This window comes from Sceloporus occidentalis, unplaced genomic scaffold (assembly GCF_023333645.1).
Source record: "Sceloporus occidentalis isolate IW3139 unplaced genomic scaffold, rSceOcc1.0.p SCAF_318, whole genome shotgun sequence".
Taxonomy (NCBI): Eukaryota; Metazoa; Chordata; class Lepidosauria; order Squamata; family Phrynosomatidae; genus Sceloporus; species Sceloporus occidentalis.
The window spans coordinates 78,901-92,482 of record NW_028317298.1 but is presented as its reverse complement, the minus strand read 5'-3'; the positions used below and the strand labels follow the sequence as shown (position 1 = coordinate 92,482).

The 13,582-nt window shown below is 38.8% G+C and overlaps 2 protein-coding genes across 2 annotated transcripts; one reads left to right on the top strand and one right to left on the bottom strand.

Moving 5' to 3' along the window:
- Positions 1 to 975: 975 nt before the first annotated feature.
- Positions 976 to 3,279, bottom strand: LOC149274827 (hyaluronan synthase 1-like). Its single transcript, XM_089505213.1, has 4 exons — positions 2,605 to 3,279; positions 2,115 to 2,340; positions 1,800 to 1,932; positions 976 to 1,690 (listed from the first exon to the last, which is right to left on the bottom strand). Exons 1-4 carry the CDS (start codon positions 3,277 to 3,279, stop codon positions 976 to 978), a joined length of 1,749 nt encoding a protein of 582 aa, XP_089361339.1.
- A 6,277-nt stretch (positions 3,280 to 9,556) lies between these two features.
- Positions 9,557 to 11,863, top strand: LOC149274826 (hyaluronan synthase 1-like). The gene is made up of 4 exons (XM_089505211.1): positions 9,557 to 10,231; positions 10,499 to 10,724; positions 10,907 to 11,039; positions 11,149 to 11,863. The coding sequence occupies exons 1-4, from the start codon at positions 9,557 to 9,559 to the stop codon at positions 11,861 to 11,863; spliced, it is 1,749 nt and encodes a 582-aa protein (XP_089361337.1).
- The last annotated feature ends 1,719 nt before the right edge of the window (positions 11,864 to 13,582 follow it).

Below are 13,582 nucleotides of genomic sequence, written 5' to 3'. Positions count from 1 at the left end.
GTTATTTAATGCATACTTACATCTGAGTGTAACAAAGCACATGGTGCACGTTTGCAGGTAATTATTAATTTATTTGATGTTTACTAAATAGTGCAGTTACCAACGATATCCACCAGTTGGCGCCAAAGGACAAATGATTCCCAGAACATTCCAAGTATCGTATTTACACTTTTCTTATGCTGTAGTGACAACTAGTGGAGATATTGTGCAACTGCAGCAGAGATTTTCATCAATCAACAACTTAATTATGACTGCAGACATTATTTTCAGTTAAACAGCAAAATAAAAATGCTGTTAATAATGTAGTTAATAATTTGTGAATGCTGGTAAAGCTACTTTTCAATAGTTTTTCTGGGACATCCACGGTTAATGATGTAAGCTTGCGAGCCGGGCCCTCTTTACCTAATGTATCGAATTTTCTTAGTCTGTCTATTCTAGTTGTCATTACCCGTGAAGATATCTACTTTAAGCAGCGCTGCGATAACTGTTGTAGCTATATAAATAAAAGATGTTACAAAATAATGATACAGGCGCCAATTTTGTCCACCAGATGTCACTAAAAGACGACTCCTAATGTGCCGCGCAGATACATTACAGTATTTCTTATAAACTGACAATATTGCCAACTATAAGTACATCAACCATCTAACAAAGTCAATTGAATGGATTTGGACTGCAATTAAAATGAATGGTGTTAATATTTAGCCATATTATATTACATCATGAAAAATGGGCAGACTAGACGGGCCGAATGGTCCTTATCTACCATTATAGTCTATGTATCTATGTACGCATTCTACCAAAAGAAAAAAAACAGCCAAGACATTTGACATATGGTTAAAAAAAATACACAAGTCATGTAACTCAACCGAAATATATACACATTTATTTGAGAAAAAGAAAATCCAATAATTCAACCACAATATACACATTAAAATTCTGCTGTCAGGATATTATAATAAAAAATCAAGTCTTCTAAACGTTGCTGGCAGCCTCCGGTTCGTTGGATCCACCTTGTTCTGAATTGCGAGCTTCCGGTGAGCTCCTCCTGCAGCATTTCCTGATCCAGACCCAGTAAATGAGGGTCATCAAACCCCAATAAGCCATGTACCCCACTGAGCCATAAATCAGATACAGGAGCTCCTGCTGCTGATGGGGGGTGGTCCAGTCCTTCTCCAAATCTCTGTAGATCCCAAAACCTAACCCTGCACCCAAAATAATTGCCCATATGGACAGGGGCAGCAGGGGCATGAAATTCCCCACAATCTTCTTGCGTCCAGATGTTCCCCAGTTGGTTTTGTTGATGGTCAAAATAGCAAAATATTTGGTGGGCAACAACCCGCTCATGTACAGTATGGAGTAGAGCGACATGAGCACCATGACTATATTACCTCGGAGCCAGCTGGCGTACAGGGATTTGATGAGGGCAATAATTTGAATACACAGGAGGAGCCAAAGTATGTTCCACAAGCTGCCGGCGTAAAACAGGTGGATCACGGTGATGGTCACGTAGAATGGGAAGACCAGAGTGACCACTGACTCATATGTCATCCATAAGTGGTGTTTATACCAGTACTGGGCATTGTACAGCCACTCCCTGTAATAGGACTTGGTCCAGCGGGTCTGCTGATTGAGCCACCGCAAGTACAGGGAGGGAGTCTCGGAATAGGCACGGGATTTAGACGTGTACCTGAAAGAAGAACAACAAAGAACAATGGTTAAGAGAGTGAAAAAGTGTAAAGACTTGCTTAATACAAAACAATCTGTAGGTTACAATAACTGATTAAGGTAGAACTTACTTTGTGCCATAACCCAAACTGAGTACCCGGTTGGTGAGGTGCCGGTCATCTCCTAGCGTGCAGTCCGTACCAAGGAACTTTTGACCATACCAATCCTCCAAAAACGTCTGAAGAACGTCATTCCTGTACATACCTGTTAGAATGTAGAGTATTAATGTAAGTATAAATGCGACAATGCTTACTCTCCAATATCTCAGACACTTTTCCGATGACTTGAACGTCATAAGAAAGAAACTCCCAAACAATTACAACAATTATGTACCACCAAGTCCATTAGTTAAAAAAAACAAAAAACCTTGAAGGTTGACTACGTACCCAGTGGGCCACTGATGCATGACACGCAGTCAAAGTAAGATTGACAGGCTCTCTCCACATTGAAGGCCATCCAGTATCTTAGATTGCTCATGAAGCTGATGAATGAATCGTACGTGTTAAGGATTCGGACATCTCCCCCAACCGCCCCGTACATTTCATTTGCCTCCAAGACCTTCACCATTTCCACGGTGGCCAACTCATCTAGTTTGGTGTCCGAGTCACAGACCTACAAGAAAAGAAAAGTTTGTTAAATATATATTTTTTCCCACAATATATGTAGTAAATATATTTAGAATTTACATTATTTCATCTTTTCTATATGCCTACAGATACAATGTATATCACTCAATGAGCTTTCACTTTAACCCAGAAATGCCCTTGGAAACATCCTACATAACTTTTTAAGATTTTTCGTCACAATGTCTACATTTTTAAATAAAGGCCATTGGGTATTAATATGTAAATCAGACACATGGTATGAAACACTTACTTGCACATAGTCCACGCTGTGCTCCAGGGCTTTAAATGCCGTGTACATAACCTCTCTCTTGCCTCCCCACTTCTGCATTATACACACGCATCTTTTACTCTGGATAAGGTTCTTCACTATGGTGCTTCCCTCGTTCTCCTGCAGAGGAACCGAATCTTCACCCTCTGGGTTCTGTTTGCGAGAGTGATAATTCTCTTCCCACACATACGTGCCGACGTCCTCGTCGTGGAACACGTCCTTAAACATGTCCATCATGTAGGCATCATCCTCCGAATTTCCATCCACAACGAGAATGACCTTGAGCTTCTCTTTGGGATACTTTACAAATTTGCAAGACTCCAGACACTGGCGGAGGTAATCAGGGTCTTCTTGGTATCCGGCGATGGTGAGGCCAACGGTCTTTTGAAAGCTACAAGCCAGTTTACTCTTCTTGAGTTTGCAGAACTCCAGGTAAGCAAAGAGGCTCTGGAAGAGCAGGAAGAGAACCATGAGAATCCCGTACAGTCCGATTGATATTAGAAGAGTCGAGTCTTGGACGAGTTCATATTGCACCACGTAGGCTGCCGTTATGGAGGCCAACACTACAAGAGCGAAGGTGTACGTGAGGATTTTCCGGGCGATGGGGAAAGGGGGGTTGATGTTCTTGGGGTTGGGCGTTTTAGGCCGTTTCGCCATATCTGTAGAAAACAAGAGAAATATTCAGATTATTTTATCAACCGAATTGAGAATATTCTACGTTTTATGGAAATAGAGACGATAATATTACACTTTTCTGCTGTTTAGGCTGATAAGGGTTTTTATTGTAAAAATATAATATACTATGAAAAAAATTATTCTTTGATTTAGAATTTTTTTGCATAAAATAAAAAATAAAATAAATAATCCTGATTATGATATAAATAGAATAATAAAATACATGAGCATAAAACACATTCGTGGAAATCTTCTGTTAATGTAAAAAATTACCAGAAATTAATTAGTTACTCATACATTATTATATTTTCTGGCCACAATCAGAGCGTAATAAATATATATATATATATAAATAAAAGCATACATTTATAAAATAAGCAACTTACTTGGAATTCTCCAGGTGGCGGGATGAGGGTTGCAGAAGAAGATTGGCCGTCGGGTGGTTGCAGAGTAGTATGGAGGAGCACCCTGTGTCCGCCGAAGGGGATGATGAACTATCAGGGTTACCTGGGTATTTATTACTAGTCCCTTCCTCAAAGCCACACCCCCTGTTTAATGATTGGCTGACATATTGGCCTAATGTAGTGAATGGCTTATTGTAATCCTGATGACTTTTTTTTTTTTTTTTTAATATAGGAAAATGTAAATATTATAAAATTATCACATTTCTCCGTATCGGAGTCACAGACTTTGGGCTTCAAAATTCTAAATTTTATTAAATTTTATTTTGTTCCATTTTATTATATACGCGGATATGATTTTAAAAAAAAAAATGTATTTAAGGATCAATTTAGGCAGCGTTTGTGATTTTTGCAGCAGCAGGTCTAGAAATGTAACAAAAAAATACAAATTAGAAACCACTCTAAGGGGGTAGTAGATGAGTGGACAGGCTCCCAGCAGAAGTGGTGGAGGGTAATACAGTGAGGGGATTAAACATGCATGGGACAGACATGCGGCTCCTGAATCTAAGACGAGACCAACGACTGATTAAGGTTTGAGTCGTTACAGCAGGAGAAACGGGCGACTAGATGGGGGCCGAATGGGGGCCGATCTGCTATCAAACGCTTTATTTCTTTTTGGCTTTCAAATAATATATTTATTAAGCTTAGTGGAGGGAAACTACTAGTTATCCTCAATTTCCCGAACTGAGACATATTATTTCTATATTTAATTCACAATCTGATTAAATGTTGAAAGGATAAAATTCTATAAAAAAAATCCATCAACTAAATCAGAATTCTGAAAAAAGATTTAATTTATTTTTAAATCCTATTAAATTTTAATCCTATCTGAAAAAAATGTCCATTTGTTTCATCCCCAACAAAAGTCTGGCCCTAAAGACCCCCGCCATTTGCACACGGAGCCAGCTCAGACTGGGGGTCTCCGGACAAAGCGGCCCCCGCGGTTTCTTATGTAAAAGTTTCCTTTCTTATGCAGCCAGGAATTACTGCGATTTGTGATGCTAATACAATCCGATATGATAATCCGATATGATAATCCGATATGATAATGTCACCGGCTTCTCGAACACATTCACTTTTATCCACAAACACAAACATTGTTAATATAATTCATATAATTCATGCAGATATATTCAGCCTGTTAACTATGGTAATTGCCCCAAAAATGCACATTGCAAATGCATCAGATAGCTCCACAAGCCTTCAGAACCTCGGAAATCTTTTAAGAAGAGACCTCTGAGGTCTCTGGCCCAATAAAATGTAGGCTGACCAGAATCCCCGCTTAATCTTGGCTTTATTTTAAAATATACCGCCCGTCTTCTCCTTCTGTAAAGACTCAAACCTTAATCAGTCGTTGGTCTCGTCTTAGATTCAGGAGCTGTATGTCTATCCCGTGCATGTTTAAATCCCCTCACTGTATTACCCTCTACCACTTCTGCTGGGAGGCTGTCCCACTCATCCACCACCCTCTCAAAACTTGATTTTGATTACTGTATCGTTTAGCTCATGTGTAGCAAAAAAAAAAAAATAATAATAAAATGATCGAATATTTTTACAGATTAAAATAAATGTACATTTAATATTTCTAGTTTAAACAAATTAAAGTTATTTGCACAAGGAGACATGAATGGGGGGGGGGATTATCTCATCGCACCGTAGAGGTGACCGGGGTGGTGGGGTAAATAACGTGACGTTTATTTACAATGAAGAGTGATTATCAATGGAAGGCGGCATCTCGCTTCATTATGCGAGACAAACACAGGCATGAGCCCCGGCGGCTGCGATGCTGATTCAATTAATTATTCCGGGGGGGGGGGGGGGATTGTTTTCATAATTAACAAAAGAACAAAAACAACAAAACAAAAAAAACAAACTGTATATACTTTTCTAACTGTAACATTGAGTTGAAAAGCTGAGATGGGTTGAGACCTTCATAATCCTACAAAAAAAATATTCTTATATTATTATTGCAATCGAATATTATTAAAATATCATTATTTTAATAAACACAAATCAGTCATTTCCATAATCCAGATTATTTTTTAATATATTCTGTATAATAATAATAATAGCAATAATAATAATTTATTAAAGAGTGTTGGTAAAATTCCACCAGTGTGAACTATGAATGGATTTTGGGTAGTTTCCTCTTATTTTGGCCATTTTTTATTTTTTTTGGCCAGGTATCTGACAGTTTTGTAATATACATCCCCAACCTATCCGTTATCACATATATTTCCTGCAATGCTGAATCCAGAGAGAGCCCCCCCAAACCCCCCCCCCACAGATTTAGGCTTCTAGCTATTTAATTATTTTAGCAATCTTTGTAAAATAATTTACAGGTATTCGGAACACACATAATTAAGGTTATTTTAAGGACGAGATTGGCTTTATTGCATTGCTCTTTTATTCCATCCTCAAAAAGAAGCATTTTCAATTTATTTCGCAACAACCCATCAGTGCTTGATTTTTTTGGTCACATGACAATTAAGTATTCCCAAAAAAATGAATAAGGCAATATTTTTACTAGATTCATTTTTTCCCCAAGGCTGACACCAATAAATTAATAATTATTATTATTATTATTATTATTATTATTATTATTTGATTACCCTATAAATACTTCTAGATTCACCTATAAAATTAATACTGCAGATGATTGAGGTTTTTTTTTTCTCCTTAGTCTGTACATATAGCTTTGCTGCCTTCCTTACAGCAGAGAAAACAAAGTTTTTTCAAATATAAAAACAATTTTTTTAGGAAATGTTTTTTAAAATTTAAAAATGACACACATTGTAGCTCAATAATCCATAAAATCCATTGTATCAATACTACCATATGCAAGAAATACAAAGTTTTAGTTTCCATAACAGCCAGTTTTAGTTAAAACAAGGCATACGTTTTTCAGCAACTTCGTAGTATGATATTTTTGCATGTGGAAGAGACGGATCACATGACAGACAGAATAGGATTTTGGAACAACTTTCTGCTATATCTCACATTACTATCTGCACAACCCTCTCTTCCTTCCTTAACGTTTGTTAATGTTATTGTCAATCGCATATAATGTTGATTTTATTGTAATTGTTCAATATTTTCACCATCCCCTATTATAACAGCGTTACGGAATCTGCAGGCTGTGAAATAAATGTGTTATTCTTTTTGTTATCTCTGATAGACATCTTTTGAATCTCTGGCGTTTTCCGGCCCAGAGAACGACTCTGCTCTTTTTGATTCAATAAAGATATGGTGGACCCCTGATGGGATAATCCAATTGTTTTGTGTCCCCGTTATAAAAAGAGATTATGCTGATTGATAATACGATCACCCTGCTTTAAACCGTCGTCTCTGGCAATATATCCTAATTTTCTGTTCTATTGGCAGGTTTTGATGACCACACTCTGGATTTTTTTCATCTAGAAATCCAAATATCTACCAACCCGAACACAAGTAAAACAATTATAACCTTATGGCCCACGTATAGGCTGATGGACCCATGTTGGTGGCATAGGCCCACGACTCAACCACCCATGTCCCATGTCTATAAGATAAAATACTAAATAAGGAGGTGCAAACAACCAAATAAAATCCAAAAATACAAGAATTTATTCAAAAAAAGCAAAAAATATACCAAAAATATGACAAAAAAGTAGACAAGCTCAAAAAAAGTTCAAAAAAAGGAAACAAATCTCAACAAAAATTGCAAAAAATATATTTAAATAAAGAAAATCAGGTGACAGCAGAGCTGTTCAGTGGCGATCCATCCAACTTTTCGGCTCCAGGCCTTTTCTCCAGAGTGTCTATTGACAATTTAGGCCAGACGGTGGCATTTCTAACGGTCTGGGAGAGATTTGGGGAAACCTATGATGTTGGCTCAGATCTTGTGGCGTTCCTGCCGTATGTGACGACACTTGGGACTTTACTTAAGTCAGTGAAACAAGGAATCTATTTCCTGGTCCACGGCAACCAACATCTAGCCGCATTCCCGACGCCATCTTATTTTAATTACCTTATATCAATAAGGCTCACTATTGGAGAGATTTACCACCAATCTGTGTCCAACCTGGTGATCTGATTATATATTAATAATTATTATTATTGTGCAATGTATTGTATTTTAGGGCCTTTTGGTCTCGTTGGACTTTCCCTCATCAGAATTACATATGAGGGGTATTCGAATCTCTTGTTTTTGTTAAACAACATGTTAAAGAACATGTTTTTGAAAAGGTAGCCCGAGGCAACCATTAATTGCGATGCTAATTCCATCAAAAGCCGGCGAGGTGCTCGGGGGTGTCGTGAATAATGAGCCAGCGTTCCTCCCATTATTGTTACTGGTTTTCATACTGGGTCGGAATCTCGTTAGCTGGCTTGTTTACTTTCATTACCAAATGTATTGCCGCCTCGGGCCTCCGTCTCTGTGTGCAAATGCCCCCGGCGTCTGCGATTTCACCTCGCGTGCCAAACCCGGGTGTTATAGTAACAATTATAACGTTCGGAAAACGGTTATTTGTTTAAAATCCCAAAGATCATACTAACGAATTTTAATAGGATAAATTAACATATTAACATGTTTTGGCCTTCAAAACTTCAGGATCTTAAACTTTTTCTTTTAGGCTCCTTTTTTTTTAGTGCATTTTTCATTTAAAATGATACGGATTTCATTAAAATAGGTTACAGCAACACATAAAATAAAAATACATTTTTAGTCACTTTCGCAGATTTTTTTTTTTAACCGCCTTTCACGAAATTCTGATAATTTGGTTCCTCTATGGAGCCGATTTGCAGATTAGTGAAAGGCGGGTGAATAAATGACAGCATAATAGGGGGGGGAAAATGCTACATTTTCATGTATTTATACTACCAGAGTAAATTTGCTTAAATATGGGTAATTTTGCTTTAAAAAAAATAAAAAATATGTTTTTCAAGTCGGAAAGCGTCGGCCTGACAGGCACGATGTCTATAAACTCATTTGCGTCATAGCGATAAAGTACAAAGCGAATTATTCATGCTGTTATTATGTATTGATTTGTATAGCACCATCATATACTGTAGTGCTGTACAATGGTTTAAAAGGACATTGCAAGTTAGTTGGGTTCATTATCCATGGTTTTCCATAATTGGCCAGCGAACCAAAAAATATTCAACGGACTGCCTCTACACACTATTCGCTCCTATTGGATGAGAGGTCCGCCAATAATGTAGTAGGGGTGTGGCTAAGGGCTGTGGTCTGGCAATAAATACTCAGCAGTAATGCTTTGGTGTGAATGCATCCTCAAGGTGATACTCTGCACATCTCTACGTTCCTGCTACTCCCAAGAAAGTTTTCCAGGTAACTTCTTCTTCGAAAAATATAGTCATATATATAGTTAATTATATATATATATTTTTTTTTTTTGAAGAGATAATCAATATATATATATATATATATATATATATATATATATATATATATCAATATTTATCAAATAACAATTTGTATGAATATATTTTTTTAAATACATTTTTGACTATGTTTCCTAAAATAGGAATTAAACTTGAAGACTTGTAGTAAATTTAGAACCTAAATTTATTTGGATACATTTATTTTTACACGATTCCTGTTTGCCATCCCCCAAAATTGGCGGAATTTTTTTATACGTTTTTTCATTAAAATATTAATAGCGGATTTAAAGTAATGAATGTAGAGAGTTGCTATGATTGTAGCAAAATGTGTGTGTGATTTTAAAAATAAAATTTAAGCACAATTCTTGGGAAAAAAATTACAAACTAACCTGAATAATATTTTTTTTTCTACAGATATGGCGAAACCGCCTAAAACGCCCAACCCCAAGAACATCAATCCCCCTTTCCCCATCGCCCGGAAAATCCTCACGTACACCTTCGCTCTTGTAGTGTTGGCCTCCATAACGGCAGCCTACGTGGTGCAATATGAACTCTTCCAAGACTCGACTCTTCTAATATCAATCGGACTGTACGGGATTCTCATGGTTCTCTTCCTGCTCTTCCAGAGCCTCTTTGCTTACCTGGAGTTCTGCAAACTCAAGAAGAGTAAACTGGCTTGTAGCTTTCAAAAGACCGTTGGCCTCACCATCGCCGGATACCAAGAAGACCCTGATTACCTCCGCCAGTGTCTGGAGTCTTGCAAATTTGTAAAGTATCCCAAAGAGAAGCTCAAGGTCATTCTCGTTGTGGATGGAAATTCGGAGGATGATGCCTACATGATGGACATGTTTAAGGACGTGTTCCACGACGAGGACGTCGGCACGTATGTGTGGGAAGAGAATTATCACTCTCGCAAACAGAACCCAGAGGGTGAAGATTCGGTTCCTCTGCAGGAGAACGAGGGAAGCACCATAGTGAAGAACCTTATCCAGAGTAAAAGATGCGTGTGTATAATGCAGAAGTGGGGAGGCAAGAGAGAGGTTATGTACACGGCATTTAAAGCCCTGGAGCACAGCGTGGACTATGTGCAAGTAAGTGTTTCATACCATGTGTCTGATTTACATATTAATACCCAATGGCCTTTATTTAAAAATGTAGACATTGTGACGAAAAATCTTAAAAAGTTATGTAGGATGTTTCCAAGGGCATTTCTGGGTTAAAGTGAAAGCTCATTGAGTGATATACATTGTATCTGTAGGCATATAGAAAAGATGAAATAATGTAAATAATTCTAAATATATTTACTACATATATTGTGGGAAAAAATATATATTTAACAAACTTTTCTTTTCTTGTAGGTCTGTGACTCGGACACCAAACTAGATGAGTTGGCCACCGTGGAAATGGTGAAGGTCTTGGAGGCAAATGAAATGTACGGGGCGGTTGGGGGAGATGTCCGAATCCTTAACACGTACGATTCATTCATCAGCTTCATGAGCAATCTAAGATACTGGATGGCCTTCAATGTGGAGAGAGCCTGTCAATCTTACTTTGACTGCGTGTCGTGCATCAGTGGCCCACTGGGTACGTAGTCAACCTTCAAGGTTTTTTTTTTTTTTTAACTAATGGACTTGGTGGTACATAATTGTTGTAATTGTTTGGGAGTTTCTTTCTTATGAAGTTCAAGTCATCGGAAAAGTGTCTGAGATATTGGAGAGTAAGCATTGTCGCATTTATACTTACATTAATACTCTACATTCTAACAGGTATGTACAGGAATGATGTTCTTCAGACGTTTTTGGAGGATTGGTATGGTCAAAAGTTCCTTGGTACGGACTGCACGCTAGGAGATGACCGGCACCTCACCAACCGGGTACTCAGTTTGGGTTATGGCACAAAGTAAGTTCTACCTTAATCAGTTATTGTAACCTACAGATTGTTTTGTATTAAGCAAGTCTTTACACTTTTTCACTCTCTTAACCATTGTTCTTTGTTGTTCTTCTTTCAGGTACACGTCTAAATCCCGTGCCTATTCCGAGACTCCCTCCCTGTACTTGCGGTGGCTCAATCAGCAGACCCGCTGGACCAAGTCCTATTACAGGGAGTGGCTGTACAATGCCCAGTACTGGTATAAACACCACTTATGGATGACATACGAGTCAGTGGTCACTCTGGTCTTCCCATTCTACGTGACCATCACCGTGATCCACCTGTTTTACGCCGGCAGCTTGTGGAACATACTTTGGCTCCTCCTGTGTATTCAAATTATTGCCCTCATCAAATCCCTGTACGCCAGCTGGCTCCGAGGTAATATAGTCATGGTGCTCATGTCGCTCTACTCCATACTGTACATGAACGGGTTGTTGCCCACCAAATATTTTGCTATTTTGACCATCAACAAAACCAACTGGGGAACATCTGGACGCAAGAAGATTGTGGGGAATTTCATGCCCCTGCTGCCCCTGTCCATATGGGCAATTATTTTGGGCGCAGGGTTAGGTTTTGGGATCTACAGAGATTTGGAGAAGGACTGGACCACCCCCCATCAGCAGCAGGAGCTCCTGTATCTGATTTATGGCTCAGTGGGGTACATGGCTTATTGGGGTTTGATGACCCTCATTTACTGGGTCTGGATCAGGAAATGCTGCAGGAGGAGCTCACCGGAAGCTCGCGATCCAGAACAAGGTGGATCCAACGAACCGGAGGCTGCCAGCAACGTTTAAAAGACTTGATTTTTTATTATAATATCCTGACAGCAGAATTTTAATGTGTATATTGTGGTTGAATTATTGGATTTTCTTTTTCTCAAATAAATGTGTATATATTTCGGTTGAGTTACATGACTTGTGTATTTTTTTTAACCATATGTCAAATGTCTTGGCTGTTTTTTTTCTTTTGGTAGAATGCGTACATAGATACATAGACTATAATGGTAGATAAGGACCATTCGGCCCGTCTAGTCTGCCCATTTTTCATGATGTAATATAATATGGCTAAATATTAACACCATTCATTTTAATTGCAGTCCAAATCCATTCAATTGACTTTGTTAGATGGTTGATGTACTTATAGTTGGCAATATTGTCAGTTTATAAGAAATACTGTACTGTATCTGCGCGGCACATTAGGAGGCGTCTTTTAGTGACATCTGGTGGACAAAATTGGCGCCTGCATCATTATTTTGTAAGATCTTTTATTTATAGAGCTACAACAGTTACCGCAGCGCTGCTTCAAGTAGATTTCTTCACGGGTAATGACAACTAGAATAGACAGACTGTTTTGTGTCCGATTTCACCTAGAGAGATGCCAATTGGACCCCACTGATAATGCCCATAAGGGCAGAAATGTATCTCTGGGGTAGTTGTTTTGTTCATGCAGGGGAACTGCCCTTGTAATAGGAGTATTTTTTCTACCCCTGTGTTGCGCGGTGTATGTAATATTATTGTTGTTTCCTGCAGCGACCAGGCCTCGGTGGGACGTAACGTGGCGCCAAAGCTTAATATGAGCAGGGAGCGACGCGACGCCCTGACAGAAATGAATGGAATTCTGCAATAACCTGATTTTTTTTGCTTTATTTCATATGTTTTTTGTGTTGAGGAGGAAAATGATCCAAAATAAAAGAGGGGGCCTTTATGTGTAAGGGCCCCAAACTCCTTAACCTGGCCTCGTACAGAATACAATGTAGGTCAGGCACACGTAAGAAGGGTAATCATGCTAAAGACATGTACATGTCCACAAGTATACAAACCTTTTTGCACCTCTAGTGTACCTGATTTGAAGGACTATAACTCCCATCATCCTTGTCATCTTAGTGGCTGGGGGTGATGGGAGTGTTTTTTTTCGGGGGGGGGGGCATGCCACAAAGCGGTAGACCGCGCACGCTGACAGAGCGGGGCTGCCGAGCGCTGAAGTGTGTAGCCTGTAAAACTCGTCTGTAACTACAGAGCTCCCCCAAGGCGGACATATTGAGCTCCCTCAGTCTTTCCTCATCATTTTGATCCTGAAAACCGTTTCCTATTTTAGTCGCCCTCCTTCTGTTAATATCGTTCTGGGGATGGGGGTCTCCACGACTGTCCCCGATACTCTGGGGTCTGATTTTGCTACTAATGCATCCGTCTAAACACCCAGATGAGCAAGAATTGGGATCTCAACCCCTAAACCCGCACCACGTGCTTTGTTTCACTCACATGTAAGTTTACATTAATAACAATATTACCGGCAGATATTAAGGGCCACTAGCAGTCAGGAAAACCATTTCATATCCAGGTCATATCCAACCCATATCAATAATAACTCATAGATTCATTATCATACCTCCTTGTGTGCATATCTAGAACGGGGAAAGCGCACCCTACAAAAAGAGTACAAACATGGCGGCGCCACTTAAACGGTTTGGAAGGAATTGTGAAGTCTATGATGTTTAGTCATAAGTAGCAAGTGTG